The sequence below is a fragment of the Nicotiana tomentosiformis genome, chromosome 10 (genome assembly GCF_000390325.3).
Source record: "Nicotiana tomentosiformis chromosome 10, ASM39032v3, whole genome shotgun sequence".
NCBI lineage: Eukaryota > Viridiplantae > Streptophyta > Magnoliopsida > Solanales > Solanaceae > Nicotiana > Nicotiana tomentosiformis.
In genome coordinates, this window is record NC_090821.1 from 59,272,760 (window position 1) to 59,290,767 (window position 18,008).

At 40.2% G+C, this 18,008-nt stretch overlaps 2 protein-coding genes across 2 annotated transcripts; both read right to left on the reverse strand.

Moving 5' to 3' along the window:
* Nucleotides 1–537: 537 nt before the first annotated feature.
* Nucleotides 538–1,419, reverse strand: LOC108943740 (uncharacterized). The gene is made up of 3 exons (XM_018768123.3): nucleotides 1,067–1,419; nucleotides 872–998; nucleotides 538–807 (listed from the first exon to the last, which is right to left on the reverse strand). The coding sequence occupies exons 1-2, from the start codon at nucleotides 1,417–1,419 to the stop codon at nucleotides 959–961; spliced, it is 393 nt and encodes a 130-aa protein (XP_018623639.2). The 3' UTR covers nucleotides 538–807; nucleotides 872–958.
* A 2,232-nt stretch (nucleotides 1,420–3,651) lies between these two features.
* LOC138900252 (uncharacterized) lies at nucleotides 3,652–9,099 on the reverse strand. Its single transcript, XM_070186971.1, has 4 exons — nucleotides 8,894–9,099; nucleotides 4,668–5,059; nucleotides 4,282–4,439; nucleotides 3,652–4,128 (listed from the first exon to the last, which is right to left on the reverse strand). The coding sequence occupies exons 1-4, from the start codon at nucleotides 9,097–9,099 to the stop codon at nucleotides 3,652–3,654; spliced, it is 1,233 nt and encodes a 410-aa protein (XP_070043072.1).
* Nucleotides 9,100–18,008: the final 8,909 nt, after the last annotated feature.

Genomic DNA, 18,008 nt, shown 5'->3' on the forward strand with positions numbered 1-18,008 from the left:
GTTAACTATTCTCAAATTAAAGCTATGTCTATTAAACTTCAAAGTTATACTGAAATTTTAACAACTTACCAATTAGTTGAAGATGCAATTTTTTTGTTTTACTGATTATTTAAAACTTGAGGTTTGACTTGATTTCTTGCTTTGTCTACATTGATTATGGAAAACTATTTAACAGTAACTAGAGGGAAGAAAGTATTGGTATGAGTTCACCCAGTAGACAACAAATGTCTAAGTGAGGGGATGCTAACACAGTACTTATAAAAGTTCTTTTTTCCTTACCTAGGTTGAATTAGGTTTTAAGACGTCACGATTACTAGTTTCTTGGTTGTCTTCTTTCTTATCCTTATCATGCTATCATTAAAAAAAAATTGTATTTGCATTTCATATGTTATGCATGTAATGAAGTTCTTGTTTCATTTTAGATGACCAACTACCAATTAGTGTTTGTTTCATAGATTTTCTTATAGTAATTACCTTATAAGTAACTTAATTGTATAAACACAGGACTAGACTAGTATAATAAACACATACCGATCTTCTTCGATGAGCACCCATACTTATTGAACCTCCCGTGTGTAAGGAGCCACCTTTGTCGGACAAACAGGCTGCCTTTGCCAATTCATTTTTTTTAAATTCCGCAGAGGCCCAATACTCAGTTAGTTTAGTCCATATATCCTCAGTAATCTAACCAGGCATCTCTTTCTTATCTCGAGCTTCTCGAAGTATATCAGTCAACCTATCAGCACATTTCTTAAAAAAGACGCCTCGTACCTCTACCTCATGTTCAACTGGCCAAGCACACTTCATCTGCAAATAATTAATTTGTTAGATTATTTAAATATGAGTTGAAAAATAAAATAATTTATTTTACCCTAAATTCATCAAACATCCTGTCCCTAATGTTCCATGGAACATCTGACCAGAACCTCCAAGGTCCATGATAAAATGAACACATTAATTAAACCACAACTTTTGTAGCTTGGGTACAAGGATGAAACCTGCATTAAATTAAACATGTTAGAAATCAGATTTATAATTAATTAGAAAATAAGCAAATAATACTTACCCAGCTCCATCAGGAACGATAATCAACCTCCCGAGATCATCTAACCTTCCAACATTTGGGGGATCCTCAGCATGGATAGGAAGCTGTGTTACTGAATCACTATCAATGCATGGGGACGTTAGAGGACTATCTACTCCAATATTTGGAGGATCCTGAGTATGTATAGATTCAGATGAAGGCATGAAATAGTGCTTTGCAGGACGACTAGAAGATGTGGGCATATTAGGGGTAGAATAAGAGGGTATGCCGGGGGAAGATGATGAAGAAATAACGGGAGACGATGACGATTGAATGCCATGGGATGGAATGACTGGAGTAGATGATGGGGGTATGGCAGATCTAGGTGTAGGCATAGATGGGCAAGCATGTCTAGATGAAAACGTCCCATTTATGTTTTCGGAAGACATGATGATAGTAAGGGGCAGAGGACAGAGCAGTATACCCTAGGTGTGGTATAAAGTATAAGGGAGGTGGAATTGAAGACGGGCATATAGGTGAAGGCACATGCGGACCAAAAGGTGCAGGTGGTGGAGAGGTAGGGAGACGACCTAAGTTACGTGAAACTTGTTTCTTCTTCTTTGATTTACCTCCAACAGCCATCTGAATAATACAAGCATAAGAAAAATATAGCATGTTAATTCTCTTAGCAACAAATTTAAAAGCATAATTACTATATAAGTTAGAAAAAACAAACATGTCAATTATCATCATCACTTGTTTCATTTTCTTCATCCATTCCATCGTCATCGCTTGTTATATTTTCATCATCAGTTTCTTCCTCCTCGCTTGTTTCATTTTCATCAAAAAATTCTTCCTCCTCAATGAATTCATTTTCATCACCTGAATCTTCCTCCACATTGTCCATAGATGTCCCAATTTCATAATTTTGTTCAATTGACAGATCAACTTCTTCGTATATGCCTTCACTATGCAGCTCATATTCTAATTCATTATCCACAATTTGTTGAACACTTGATATATCATTTTGGTACGCTACAACTAGTGTATCCTCGACTTCCACTCTTCCAACTGACTTAGTTTTAATAACTACCCACCATTCATTCTTATTTTTACATGTCGACGGGTAAGAAGCGTAATACACTTGCTTCACATTTTGTGCTATAACAAATGGATCATAGCTTTCATACTCCTTCGCGTGCTTAATTTCTACTATTTTGTATTGTGGGTGTACCTTTGTACCTCTATTTGGTGTGGGATCAAACCACTTGCATCGAAAAAGTACCAACCTTTTCTTTGGCCAACTAACATACTCTATTTCTAAAATCTCCTGGAGCACACCATAATAATCAATATCCCCACCTTGGTCACCATCACCACCTTTCACCCATACCCCGCTATTAATGGTTTTCTTATTCTTAGACCATTCTTCCGTATGAAACTTGTATCCATTGACAAAATACGTAGACATAGTTTTAACTTGTGGGGTAGGTCCCCAAGCTATATCACGCAAAAATGGATCACATATACCATTATTTGGAATATGAACCTATATAGAGTTGAAGAAAATCATATAGTGTGTAAATAATAAAAATTTTGTTACATATTAATTAATACTTACATAATCTCTAAACCACTCTGAAAACCTAGGATAAACATCAGCATGGCCAAACTGACTCACAAAGTAACTGTCAGACATTTTACAATGTTTATTAGTTAAAAGAAGAATAGATTATGCACATAGGTCAATAGTATAATTCCAAACCTACTTGTAAATTGTTGAACTTCAGGGCAATTCAATAATACATGTGTTGTAGACGATGCTTTTTCCTTATCAGTCCAACTTCTTTTTTGACGACTTCTCGGACCTCTACCCAATTGATTGAATATGGATATTGGGGGTGCCAAAGGATCATTATCGCCTTCATCATGTCGATTCGGCTTATTTCTCAAACATGGAACATGATTCTCAAAATAATACGAACAGAAATGAGAGGTTTCTCTAACTAGATACGCTTCACATATTGATCCCTCAATCTTGGCCTTTTGTTTCACGGTCCGTTTACATTTTCCACTAATCCTGCATAGCACACTTTTAGATAGGAATTCTTTTTTACCAAAATACATAAAGAGAAAATAATTAATGGTCATTACCTCTCAAAGGGATACATCCATCTACATTGAACCGGTCCTCCAAGTCGTGCCTCTTGTGCAAGGTAAATTGAGAGATGTTCCATTACATTGAAGAAACCACATGGAAAATTTTTCCCTAGTTTATTTATGATTAAAGGAATATTACTTTCCATGAATATTAGGTTTTTATCCCTTAATGTGTTAGAACACAAGTCCTTAAAAAATAAGCTTATCTCTGTGATGAGTTTCCATATTCTCTCAGGCAATGAACTAAATGCAATAGGAATTAATGATTTCAAGAAAATATGACAATCATGGCTTTTCATATACATCAACTTTCCTTCTTTCATGTCAACACACCTGGATAAGTTTGACGTATACCCATCGGGCATCTTCAAATTCCTAACCCAGTCACAGATCTTTCGTTTATCATCTAAAATGTATGTATAACTAGCCTTAGGCTTCACCATCCTGTTATTTACTTCTTTTAGTTCTTATTCTCTTCGCCTGCAGTATTCTTGTAAATCCATCCTAGCCTTCAAGTTATCTTTTGTCTTGTTCTTGTCATCCATAACAATATTAAATAGGTTATCAAAAAAGTTCTTATCAATATGCATGACATCCAAATTATGTCGAAGAAGATTATGCTTCCAATAAGGTAACTCCCAAAATATACTTTGTTTAGTCCAATTATATTGAACGCCATAACCAGGTATTCTAGTCGATGGAGACTCCATTACCTTAGGTAGATCTTTAACCCTCTCCCAAATTTTCTCACCTGACAAGGTTGGTGGTGGCTCATCATAATCTGTTTGATTCTTCATAAATGCAGTAGTATTTTTCCTGAACTCATGATCCATTGGCAAGAACCGCCGGTGATAGTCAAACCATGTATTTTTACATCCATGTCTCAAAGTGAATGCTTTTGTATCTTCCATATAGTAGGGGCAAGCTAACTTTCCAGCAGTCGACTACCCAGATAACATTCCATACACAGAAAAATCATTAATAGTCCACATCAAAGCAGCACACAATCTAAAGTTTTTCTTAGTTGATATGTCGTATGTTTCAACACTTTCATGCCACAATAATTTTAGATCATCAATCAACGGCTGCAAATATACATCAATTGAACCTTTTGGATTACTTGGACCCGGAACTATGCAAGTTAGGAACAAATATGGACTTGTCATACACATTTCAGGTGGAAGATTATATGGCGTAACAAAGACAGGCCAACATGAATATGGTGTAGCAGAGACAGAAAATGGAGTGAATCTGTCTGCACACAAACCCAACCTAACGTTTCTTGGTTCATTAGTGAAGTTTGGAAACATCCTATCAAAATGCTTCCACGCTTCTCCATTCGAAGGATGAAACAAAATACCAGGCGGCCTTCTATTTTCATAGCGCTATCTCATATGAGGAGCAGAACTCATTGATGCATACATCCTCTTTAATCTAGGTATAATTGGTAAGTAATGCATCTTCTTAACTGCAACTTTCTTACCTTTGGCATTTGTGACTTCCTTAAAATGAGACAGTCCACAAAATTTGCACGCTTCTAGAGCCGCATCATCTTTATAATATAACATACAACCATTTTCACAACAATCAATTTTTGTTGAGGAAAGCCCTAACTTGGAAACCAATTTCTTTGCATTATAGTAATCATTGGGTAAGTTAATGCTCGAACTAACTTCACTCATGAGCCCAATTATAGCATTCATGCCCGCTTGAGAAATATTCCAATCTGATTTAATAGTTAGTAATCTAACTGCAACAGACAACTCAGAATGCATTAAGCTTTCATGGAGTGGACGACTAGCCGACTCTAATGATTCATAGAAGCGCTTTGCCTCATCATTGGGAGACTCAACAACATTTGTTGGGCTTGAACCCCTGGGTAAAAACCAAAAGCATCTGACACCATTTCATGTAATCGAGAATTTTCAACATTATTCTCTATTTGTGTACTTCTATCACCACTAACTAGATGTCACGACCCGAAATTTTCCACCGACGGGACCGTGATGGCACCTAACATTTTACTTACCAGGCCAGCCAACGTTAGAGAATCATTAAATCAATTCCTTATTTCCATTCAGTAAATAACAATAATTAACTAAGATGAAATATAATAAGTGCAAAATATCATAAAACTGTATTAATTACTACCACCCGGATATGGAGTCACAATTCACGAGCATTCTAGAATTTGCTACAAGTAATAGTAAAAAATAAATACAACTGTCTGAATGAAAGAAACAGTAGAACAAAAAAGATAGATGGGGACTTCAAGGTCTGTGAACGCCGACAGATCTACCTTGAGTCTCCGGACAGCGGACCAATAGCAAAATCTCGATCAACCCGAGCCGGTATCAAAATCTGCACATAAAGTGTAGAGTGAAGTATCAGTACAACCGATCCCATGTACTGGTAAGTGTCGAGCCTAACCTCGACGAAGTAGTGACGAGGCTAAGGCAAGGCACCTACAAATCAACCTGTACAATTTAATAGTGTATATGCAAATAATAGAAATGAAGAACTAAACAGGAAATGCCGGGAGGGGAACATACTGAGGGGAATACAAGATAAAGAACTACAACAGAATGATCACCGGAGCAGTCAATATACCATGAATCAACAGGAATAGTGAATACAATAAGAAAAAATGCACGACATCACCCTTCGTGCTTTTACTCTCAATCTTACCATAAAATTAATAGAAACGGCACGACATCACCCTTCGTGCATTAACTCTCATATCATGGCACAACATCACCCTTCGTGCATTAACACTCACAATATGGCACGGCATCACCCTTCGTGCATTAACACTCACAATATGGCACGACATCACCCTTCGTGCATTAACACTCTCCCTTACTATAATGCAATGCATAAATAACAACAGGGAGATAGAATAACAAGTACAAACCTTACTTCAATATTTGGTTCCATAATATCAATCTCAACTTTAAAATAAAAACTCAATTATCACCAGAAAATCCGTAAAGATGATAAGAACGATAAATTGAACAACACTAGTATAACACGTAGCAATTTGGCATAGGGATGGGACAATGTTAGAAAAACAGGGAAACATGGAAAACAGGTAAATTGGCGGCATATAAGTACTCGTCACCTCACATATACGCCGCTCACATGGAATTCACTTAGCAAATAATCTAAGGTTCCTAATTCCCTCAAGTCAGGGTTAGACACAACACTTACCTCGCTCCGAAGGCCACTTAATTCTCAATCACAGCTTTTCCTTTGGAATTCACCTCCAAACCACTCGTATCTATTCAAAAATGACTCAATAATATCAAATATTGCTAAAGGAATCAATTATATTGCATAAATTAAATTTCCCAAATTTTTCTCCAAAAAGTCAAAAAATTGACCCCGGGTCCGCTAGGTCAAAACCCGAGGTTCGGACCAAAATGCACTTACCCATTCACCCCCGAGCCCGAATATATAATTAATTTTGGAATCCGACCTCAAATTGAGGTCTAAATCCTCAAATTTCCAAAATCCCTAGTTTCTACCCTAACCCCTAATTCCACCATGAAAACTCTAGATATTTGGTTGAATTCTTGTAAAATAAAGTAAAAGATTGAAAGAAACGAGTTAAGGAACACTTACCTATGATTTGGGGAGGAAAATGTCTTTGAAAAAGCGCCCTAGGCCTCCTATCCTTTTAAAACTAGAAGAAAAATGGCTGGAGTCCGGATTAAATGAACTCACTGCCCAGCGACATTCGCACCTGCGGTTCTTTGGTCGCACCGGCGCATCCGCACGTGCGGAGAGGACGTGCGCTTCTCGGAAAAGGACTGGGCCAACTAGGGCCGCACCTGTGGACAGGGTTCCGCAGCTGCGGTTCTGCTCCTGCGAAGATAAGTCCGCATCTCCGAAAAAATGAAGTCTAGGCCTGGGTCGAACCTGCAGGGCTATCGCTCGCACCTGCGACCAAAGGCTCACAGGTGCGGGCACACCAGATTTGGTGCACCAGCAGCCTTGTTAAGGTTTGAACTCAACTCGCGCATCGCCCGAGTGGCACCTGAGCGCTCGGGGCTTCTAACCAAACATGCACGCAAGTCTAAAAACATCGTACAGACCTTCTCACGCGATCAAATCGCCAAAATAACACCTAGAACTACGAATTTAGCACCAAATCAAATGAAATTCTCAAGAACACTTTAAAATTTCTATTTTCTCAACTGGACGTCCGAATCACGTCAAATCAACTCCGTTTCTCACCATATTTCACAGACAGGTCTTAAATATCATAATGAACCTGTACCGGGCTCCGGAACCAAAATGCAGACCCGGTACTAACAATTCCCAACATCAATCAATTCTTAAAAATAATTAATTTTTAGACTTATAATTTTCATCAAAAATTCATAACTTGATCTAGGGACCTCTGAATTCGATTCCGGGCATACGCCCAAGTCCCATAATTCGATACGGACCTATCGGGACCGTCAAAATACGGATCCGGGCCCGTTTACCAAAAATATTGACCGAAATCAACTAAAATCAACTTTTAAGGCAAAAATTCTTATTTTTATTAGTTTTCAACATAAAAGCTTTACGGAAACCTGGCCGAACTACACACGCAAATCGAGGAGGGTAAAAATGAGAATTTTAAGGCTTAAGAGTGTAGATTTGAGTTCTAAAACATAAGATGACCTTTTGGGTCATCACAATCTCCACCTCTAAAATAACCGTTCGTCCTCGAACGGACATAGAAAAGTACCTGGGCTGGTGAAAAGGTAGGGATATCTACTCCGCATATCGGACTCGGACTCCCAAGTAGCTACCTCAATAGGCTAACCTCTCCAATGCACTCGAACTGAAGGGTAACTCTTTGATCTCAACTGGCGAACTTGCCTAGCTAGAATTGCCACCGACTCCTCCTCGTAAGTCAAATCCTTGTCCAACTGGACAAAGCTGAAATCTAACACATGGGACGGATCGCCGTGATAGTTTCGAAGCATAGACACATGGAATACTGTATGAACAGCTACTAAACTAGGTGGTAACTCAAGCCTATAAGCCACATATCCCACTCTCTCCAGAATCTCAAAAGGTCCGATATACCTAGGGCTCAACTTGTCCTTCTTTCCGAACCTCATTACACCCTTCATGGGTGATACCCAAAGTAACACTCTCTCTCCGACCATGAATGCAACATCACGAACTCTACGATCGGCATAACTCTTTTGCCTGGACTGAGCTGTGCGAAGTTGATCCTGAATAATCTTGACCTTATCTAAGGCATCATGTACTAAGTCTGTGCCCAACAACTGAGCCTCTCCCGGCTCGAACCAACCAACTGGCGACCGACACTGCCTACTATATAATGCCTCATAGGGAGCCATCTGAATGCTCGACTGGTAGCTGTTATTATAAGCAAACTCCGCAAGTGGCAAGAAATGATCCCAAGAACCTCCAAAGTCTATAACACAAGCACGAATCATATCCTCCAATATCTGAATAGTGCGCTCTGACTGCCCGTCCGTGTGAGGATGGAATGCGGTGCTCAGCTTAACCCGAGTACCCAACTCACGCTGTACTGCCCTCCAGAAGTGCGAGGTAAACTGTGTACCTCAGTCAGATATAATAGACACAGGAACACCGTGAAGACGAACGATCTCACGAATATAAATCCCTGCTAACCGCTCCGAGGAATAGGTAACTGCCACAGGAATGAAGTGCGCTAACTTAGTCAGCCTATCCACAATAACCCATACAACGTCGAACATCCTCTGAGTCCGTGGGAGTCCAACAACAAAGTCCATAGTGATACGCTCCCATGTCCACTCAGGAATCTCCATCTGCTGAAGCAAGCCGCCGGGTCTCTGATGCTCATATTTTACCTGCTGAAAATTAGGGCACCAAGCTACGTAAGCAACTATATCTTTCTTCATCCTCATCCACCAATAATACTATCGTAGGTTCTAGTACATCTTGGCTGCGCCCGGGTGAATAGAATACCGAGAACTGTGAGCCTCCTCAAGGATTAACTCACGAAGCCCATCCACATTAGGCACACAAATACGACCCTACATCCTCAAAACTCCGTCATATCCAACAGTAACCTGCTTGGCACCACTGTGCCGCACTGTGTCTCTAAGGATAAGTAAATGAGGATTGTTAGTATGCTGATCTCTGATGCACTCAAACAAAGAAGACTGAGCAACTGTACAAGCTAGAACACGGCTAGGCTCAGAAACATCTTACCTCACGAACTGGTTGGCCAAGGCCTGAACATCCAATGCAAGCGGTCTCTCACCAACTGGAATATATGCAAGGCTACCCATACTGACTGACTTTCTACTCAAAGCATCGGCCACCATATTGGCCTTTCCGGGATGATACAATATGGTGATATCATAGTCTTTCTATAGCTCCAGCCACCTCATCTGCCTCAAATTGAGTTCTTTCTGCTTGAACAAATACTGCAAGCTCTGATGATCAGTGAATACCTCACATGGCATGCCGTAAAGGTAGTGCCTCCAAATCTTCAGCGCGTGAACAATGGCTCCCAGTTCTAGATCATGAACAGGGTAATTCTTCTTGTGAACCTTCAGCTGTCGTGAAGCATATGCAATAACCTTGCCACCCTGCATCAATACCGCACCGAGACCAATACGAGATGCGTCATAACACACTGTATAAGATCATGAACCCGTGGGTAACACCAATACCGGTGTCGTGGTCAAAGCAGTCTTGAGCTTCTGAAAGCTTGCTTCACACTCGTCTGACCACCTGAATGGGCCACCCTTCTGGGTCAATCTGGCCAACGGGGCTGCTATGGATGAAAACCCCTCCACAAATCAATGGTAATAGCCCACCAAACCCAGGAAACTACGGATCTCTGTAGCTGATGTGGGTCTGGGCCAGTTCTGAACTGCCTCAATCTTCTTAGGATCCACCTAAATACCCTCTGCTGATACAACGTGACCCAAGAAAGCAACTGAACTCAACGAAAACTCGCATTTTGAGAACTTAGCATATAACTAGCTGTCTTTCAGAGTCTGAAGAATGATCCGAAGGTGCTGCTCATGCTCCTCTCGACTGTGGGAGTAGATCAAGATATCATCAATAAACACAACCACAAAGGAATCCAAGTAGGTTTTGAACACCCGGTTCATCAAATCCATGAATGTTGCTGGGCATTTGTCAGCCTAAATGACATCACCAAAAACTTATAATGCCCATACCGAGTCCAAAAAGATGTCTTAGGAATATCGAATGCCCTAATCCTCAACTGATGGTAGCCAGATCTCAAATCAATCTTTGAAAACACCTTGGCACCCTGAAGCTGATCAAATAAATCATCAATCCTCAGCAATGGATATTTGTTCTTGATGGTGACTTTGTTCAACTGTCGATAATCTATACACATCCTCATCGATCCATCTTTCTTCTTCACAAACAACACGGGTGCACCCCAGGGCGAGACACTAGGTCTAATGAAGCCCTTATCAAGCAAATCTTGCAACTGCTCCTTCAATTCTTTCAACTCTGGCGGGGCCATGCGATATGGCGGAATGGAAATAGGCTGAGTGCCCGAAGCCAAATTAATGCAGAAATCAATATCCCTATAGGGTGGCATCCCCGACAGGTCTGCAGGAAACACCTCTGGAAATTCACGAACAACCGGCACCGAATCCATCGAAGGAACCTCCGCACTAGAATCGCGAACATAAGCCAAATAAGCTAGACACCCCTTCTCGACCATATGCTGAGCCTTCACATAAGAGATAACCCTGCTGGCAGAATGGCCAAGATTCCCTCTCCATTCTAATCGAGGCAACCCTTGCAAGGCTAAGGTCACCATCTTGGCGTGACAATCTAATATAACATGATTAGTTGATAGCCAATCCATACCCAGTATGATATCAAAATCAACCATGTCGAGAAGTAGAAGATCTACAGGAGTCTCAAGACTCCCAATGGTGACCACACACGAACGATAAACATGATCTACAACAATAGCATCTCCCACTGGTGTGGACACATACACAGGAGCACTCAAAGAATAACGGGGCAAAACCAAATAGGAAGCAAAATAGGATGACACATAGGAGTAAGTAGATACCGAATCAAATAGAACTGAAGCATCTCTACTGCAAACTGAAATAGTGCCTGTGATAACATTGTCAAATGACTCAGCCTCAGGCCTGGTTGGGAAAGCATAACACCGGGGCTAGGCCCCACCACCCTGAACTACGTCCCTGGGGCGGCCTCTAACTGGCTGGTCTCCACCTCTAACGGCCTGACCTCCACCTCTAACAGTCTAGCCTCTACCTCTGGCTGCCTGACCCCTACCTCTGGCTGGTTGAGCAGGTGGTGCAACAACTGGTGCCGGAACCATGGCACGAGAACTCTGATGCTGTGAGCTGCTCGTTGCTCGAGGGCAAAATCTAGCAATGTGCCTCGGATCACCACAAGTATAACATAACTTCGGCTGCTGTGACTGCTGACCCTACAACTGACCTTGTCGACTTGAATAACCACCCTAATAACTCTAGCGTGGAGGTGCACTAATAGGAGCTGCTGGTGCACCGTAGGCTAGCTGGTCGGAATAATGCATCTGAAGGCCACGACCACCTGAGGCACCGTGGGATGCCTGGAACACTAAATGAAAGCGCCTGGGAGGATGGCCTCTACAAAATGTACTCCTGCCTCTAGATGAGGCATCGATGAACTCACCGCAATGACGAGGCCTCTTGTCAGACCCCTGACCTCCCTGAGTAAGAACCATTTCGACTCGTCTGGCGACATTAGCAGCCGCCTGAAAAGAAATCTCACTCCCAGTCTTCTTAGCCATCTGCAATCTGATAGGCTGAGCAAGTCCATCAATAAACCTCCTCACCCTCTCTCTCTCGGTGGGAAGCAGAAGAATGGCATGGCGGGCCAAATCCACAAAACGGGTTTCATACTGAGTAACAGTCATACTGCCCTACTGGAGATGCTCAAACTGACGGCGATGATCCTTGCTCAATGTGATAGGCAGAAACTTCTCTATTGGTATTATTAATTGGTGTTATTAAACAGATAGTGGTAACTAAAGTTATAAATTGATCTGTTAGCTCCAGAAAATAAAAAGTTATATCACAACAGAAAAGTTAGCAGGAAACAAAAGATAGAGCAGAAAAGTTATAGCTCCAGAAAACAAAAGATATAATAGAAAAGTTATAAATTGATCTGTTAGCAGGGATGACAACTTTATAGTGAACAATAAACCATTTTTATACATCAGACATAGTATAAAAGTACAGATATATATCCAACACCATATAACAAGTATTTAGCTTTTCTTTCTCTCTGAGAAGTGGTTTGCTTTTATTTTTCTCCTCCTTATCCTAATGCCTCACATCTATACTCAATTGTATTAAATATACTTAACTATATTTTCCGTTCAATAATTCTTTCCTCCACTGTAACAAAAATATTACTACTTCTATACATAGATTACACTTGTCTACTTGTAGATTATAAAATATGCAACTACCTGCAAAGACTAGAACCCCAACCCCAACCCCAACCCCAACGTATATGCCAAATATTTGGAGCTGAATATTTACAAGCATGGTTATGAGCAGCTGAATACTTGAAGCATGGTTACAACAAGCAGCTGAATACTTGAAGCATGGTTATGCGAATGTGAGGCTGGTATATTAATAACTCGTTGCTGTTTTCATCCAAATCCTAATCCTCCATGGCTTCTACTTGCTTGGTACTTAAAACTTAGGTCTTCACGGTATTCAAAAAGATTGGATTACAAACTATTTCTTCATATATTGAAGCACCAGTAGCATTTATGGAAAACCTCATCTTAAATTAATAACAAAAACAACTATGCCTCAATATCAATCAAGTTGAGATCGGCTATATGAATTCAGTGTCTCACTGACCATGCTTCTCTATTAATAAGTAGTAACAAATAATAGGTAAGAAAAATAAGGTTCTATCTAACACAGAACAAAAGAGGACAATATATAGAATTGTTAGAAAGATTTGTAATACTTGGGTTGATAGAGTAAAAGAGAAACAGGGAACATAAATTGAACGCTCTTTACATTTTCAGTCTGAGGTAGTGCAGCAAAAATATAGCTGACATTCCTATCATTCTATAAGCTAAAAGTTTAAATCCATAGCGCCTCAGGCTCGATCTTCAAGCATAAATAATTAAGTAATTAACTCATTCAAGGGGAAAATTCCATCAGAATCAGCTTACATAAGTTACATTTTATTATACAACAATTAAGATAGGCCTCTCACCTAAATCTACTGACATGACTTCCATTTTATAGAGTGGCTATATCGTCAAACTTCTCTATGTATAAAACCCAAATGTAAAAACTCTTGGCAACTTATTCCATTCTTCCATTGAAAATCTGTTGTCCTCTTTCTCCATCTCCAAAGTTAGCTAGGAAAATCTGCATGTTTTCATCGATATATGACAACATTCATTCTTTTGCAAAGTTCCAAAAGTATAAACCATTCCTGCTGGTCTCAACTATCTGATAGCTCTCTTCTCACTATTTTTTTCTAACTCACTTTAGTTTTGTAGTATATGCTAATGCTTGAAACCACTGACTTTAAACTCAGTATATATAGTTTGCTTTCCTCTCAAAAAATTAAAAAATAAATAAAAGGTCAAAACCTTCAGATGTGACGGCGTAATACATTACTCATCAGATTTTGTATGCCGCCATATTTGGCGGATGACCCAACTAGACTTAATCATTAAATTAATGTAAAAGAAATAATTTATATTGTCACACCCCACCTACACACACTAACACACACACAAAAGGTAGATTTTCAGGCATGGAGGAACCCTAGGTATTTAGGCACTTAGAGTAAAATCAAAAAAGGGAGAAAGAAAAAGGGGGGGGGGGGGGGGAGAGGGGGGAAGCAAGAGAGAGAGAGAGAGAGGCCTTACCATTTTTCATGAGCTTAGTGAAAGCTCACTGATTTTTGAAAATAGGGGAAAGGTCTGCGAATTAAGAGAATGAGAGAGAAAGAGATGAATGAGAGTGAAAAAGAGAAGGAAAATAAGGGGTATACCTAATGTAATAGGAAATACTTTCCCACTGATTCACCAGATAAATTTGTGGGAATTGTCTTATATAAATTTAATTTCTTTGGTGAAATAATTTTTAAGCTCGCGGGTTTTTGGACCAAAAATAAGAATTTGAAATTTTGAGCTTCCCACTGCAGCAGTGGGAATATTAAAATAATTTTTTATCTTAGGTTTCCACCGTTTCAATGTGTAGAATTTAATAATTTTATTTTTAATGACATTCCCACTGATTCGGTGGGAAACAAATTACGTGCTTTTTTGCGCCAACTAGTTCCCACTTATAGTCTATAAGACTGTTTTTTAAAAAAAGATAAAAGAAATCTTTTCCATTTTCCACTGAATTTTTTTACATTTGAGTGGGAACTGCCACTGATAATATATCTGTGGGAAATTTCCTTAGGAAATTTGTATTTTTCTAGTAGTGACAATCGAAGGCCCAACCTCGATGTCATGACCGAGGCCCAGGCTCGATGCCATAACTGAGGCCCAGGCTCAATGCCATAACCGAGGCCCAGCTCGAGGGCCATGATCAAGGTCACGATCGAGGCCCAGGTTCGAGGGCCATGATCGAAGGCACGATCGAGGCCCAGTTCTGAAGGCTGCCTGGACAGATTTATAAAAGAGGGCATTCGTCCCATTTGCCATTTTTGACGAACTTGAGCTTGAGCAGAGGCGACTTTTGATAGATTTTCAAGGACAAATATAAGGGTAAGTGATTCCAACTCGGATTTGGTCAATATACATGAATATATTATTGTTTTCACCATTTAATTAGTGTTTTGAGATTGAAATTTGAGAAATCTGTAGAAATCTCATAGAAACGAATTTTTGAGATTTCGGTATCGATTCGGAGTCAGATTTGAGTGAAACTGGTATCGGATTCCGATACGTGGGCCCCACAGATGAATTTTTAATTAATTTCGGGATTTTATTGAAAATATAGTATTTTCTTATAGAATTAATTCCTATAATTTTTAGTAATTGTATCTAATTATTTTTGGTTAGAATCGAGCCAATCGAAGTTGGATAATCAAGGAAAAGGCCTACTAGTGGATTAAATTGGAGCAAGACGAGGTAAGTCTCTTGTCTAATCTTGTGAGGGGAAAATTACCCCATAGATAATTAAAGCAATAATTGTTGCTAATTGTGGGGGCTACGTACGCCCGAGGTGACGAGAGTCCGTGCGTAGCTACTATAAATGCTAAAGTCCGGGTAGTTTAGGACTCAGAGCATGAATTACTTGTGTAAATTGTATTCCTTGTTAATTAATATTATTTGATCTATATATATATATATATATATATATATATATATATATATTGTGAATTGTTAGATAAAAAAATATTAAAGGATGAAAATCAAATATGCTTAATTTTCTGTGTAAATTAATTAATTATTAAAAAGAATTTGTTCATCCTCCCGAATTTATCTTATAATGAATATACTCTCTTTCCAGAGGTACATAAGAAAATGCCCTCCTTTCTTGTGGAGCGAGCTAAACGCCTCGGCAGGATATATGCATCTATGGATCATGCCGCACGTCCCTCTACAGTGTACACGGCATTCTGGATCGGGACGTACGACCTCGACAGAAATCGTGCTTAATAATAATAATTACACGATACTTTGATAGATTATTGTAGCTTGTGAAGCTAATTGATAAATTGAAAATCTTTGGAATTGAAAGAATTATTATTCCTACTTGTAAAGGAATTATTGTTATTCCTGTAAATGAGACTAATTGATAAATTTGGAAATTTATTGGAATTGAAGGAATTTAATTAATATATTGAGAATTGTTGCATTTGAAGGAAATCTAATTATTTCTGCTGGTTAAATAAATTATTGTTATATTCAATGAATCATGCTGATTTAGATATTCTAGTTTTATTTCAATTATTATTATTGACCCATAGTGAGTATCAAAGTTGGCCATCTCGTGTCTACCACTTCGAGATTAGGTTTGATACTTACTGGGTACAGGTTGTTTACGTACTAATGCTACACTTCCTGCACTTTTTGTGCAGGATCTGAGACAGATGCTAGTGGAGGACCTATCATCGCACATCCTCATTATCCAGGGGCGTAGTGGTGAGCTGCCTTTCTGAGCCGTCATGCAGCTACCAGTGCCTCTTCTTGTATTGTTAATTCTGTCTAATTTCATTTCAGACAGTATTTGGAGTTTTGAATAATCTACTAGATGCTTATACACTTGTGACACTAGGGCTTGGCAGACACATTGGTAGAATTTGGTATCTTACTATTTTTCTTTGATTTAAATTTTACCGATATATGTTTAATTTATTAGTTGGCTTGCCTAGTTGTAGTGTTGGGAGCCATCACGACCTATAGGTGAAATTGGGTCGTGACAACATGGTATTAGAGCACTAGGTTCACGTAGGTCTCACAAGTTATGAGTAGACCTAATAGAGTTTTGCGGATTGGTACAGAGACGTCGGTACTTATCTACGAGAGGCTATAGGGTGTTAGGAAATTACTTTTCTTCATATTCCATCGTGCAATTGATGTAGTTCTAAATATCCTTCTCTTTTTCTCTCTCAGATGGTGAGAACACGCTCTAATGAGGTTCCAAACCAGGGAAGAGCTACTCCCCAAGTTGCTAGAGGCCGAGGGAGGGCTTCGGCCCGTGGTAGAGGGCAAGGACATCCCAGGACTGTTCCAGTTATGCCGCCAGTGGGTCCAACAGAGAACCCCATTGTTGAGTAACAAGATGAGGTACCTGTGGTAGAGCCAGCTTCGATGGATTTTACAACTGCACCGGGATTTTAGGATGTTATAGGTCGTATGCCGCGGTTCATGGACAATATGACTCAGGCCGGTTTATTTCCGGCAGACCTAGCCATATCTCATGCGGGCGGGGGAGCACAGACCCCTATCGCACAGGCTCATGGGTAGGCAATTGTTGTATATCAGACCCAGGGTGCACTACCTGTGGGTGGAGCCCAGCTAGTGGTAGTAGCTACACCAGAGTCCAGGCCAGCTGCAGCCGCTGATCCACATAAATTATTGGACAGATGGACTAGACTACATCCTCCTGTCTTTGGGGGTGAGCGACACGAGGATCCCTAGGACTTCATTGATTAGTGCAAGGATATACTGTACAACATGAGGATATTGGAGTCTCATAGGGTAGACTTTGCTACTTGTCAGCTAGAGGGCAGAGCCCGTAGATGGTAGCGGTCTTATGTTCTTGGCAGACCAGCAGATTCTCCTTCCATGACTTAGGACAGGTTCACCCGTATCTTCCTCGATAGGTATATTCCACCCTCTCAGAGGGAAGAGTTGCGGTTTCAGTTTGAGCAGCTCCAGCAGGATCAGATGTCAGTGACCAATTATGAGGCGAGGTTCTCTGAGTTATCTCGCCATGCACTTATGATACTCCATACTAAGTCGGAGAGAGTACGGAGCTTTGTAGCTGGTTTACATAATGGCATTCAGGCCACTATGGATCGAGAGGTTGATATGGGTATTTCTTATGAGCTAGTCGAGGAGATAGCCCGGAGGATTGAGGGTGTACGTCAGCGTAGCCGAGAGCAGGTTACTGGAGACAAACGGTTTAGGTATACTAGAGAGTTCAGAGGTGCTCCGTCTGGGGACAGAGGTCAGTTCTTGAGAGGGCAGTCCAACAAGCCCCCATATCCAGCACCACCGCCTCCTTGAGGTGCTCTAGTGCGATCCTATCTCAGTGCTATACCAGAGATTTCTTATTGCCCACCA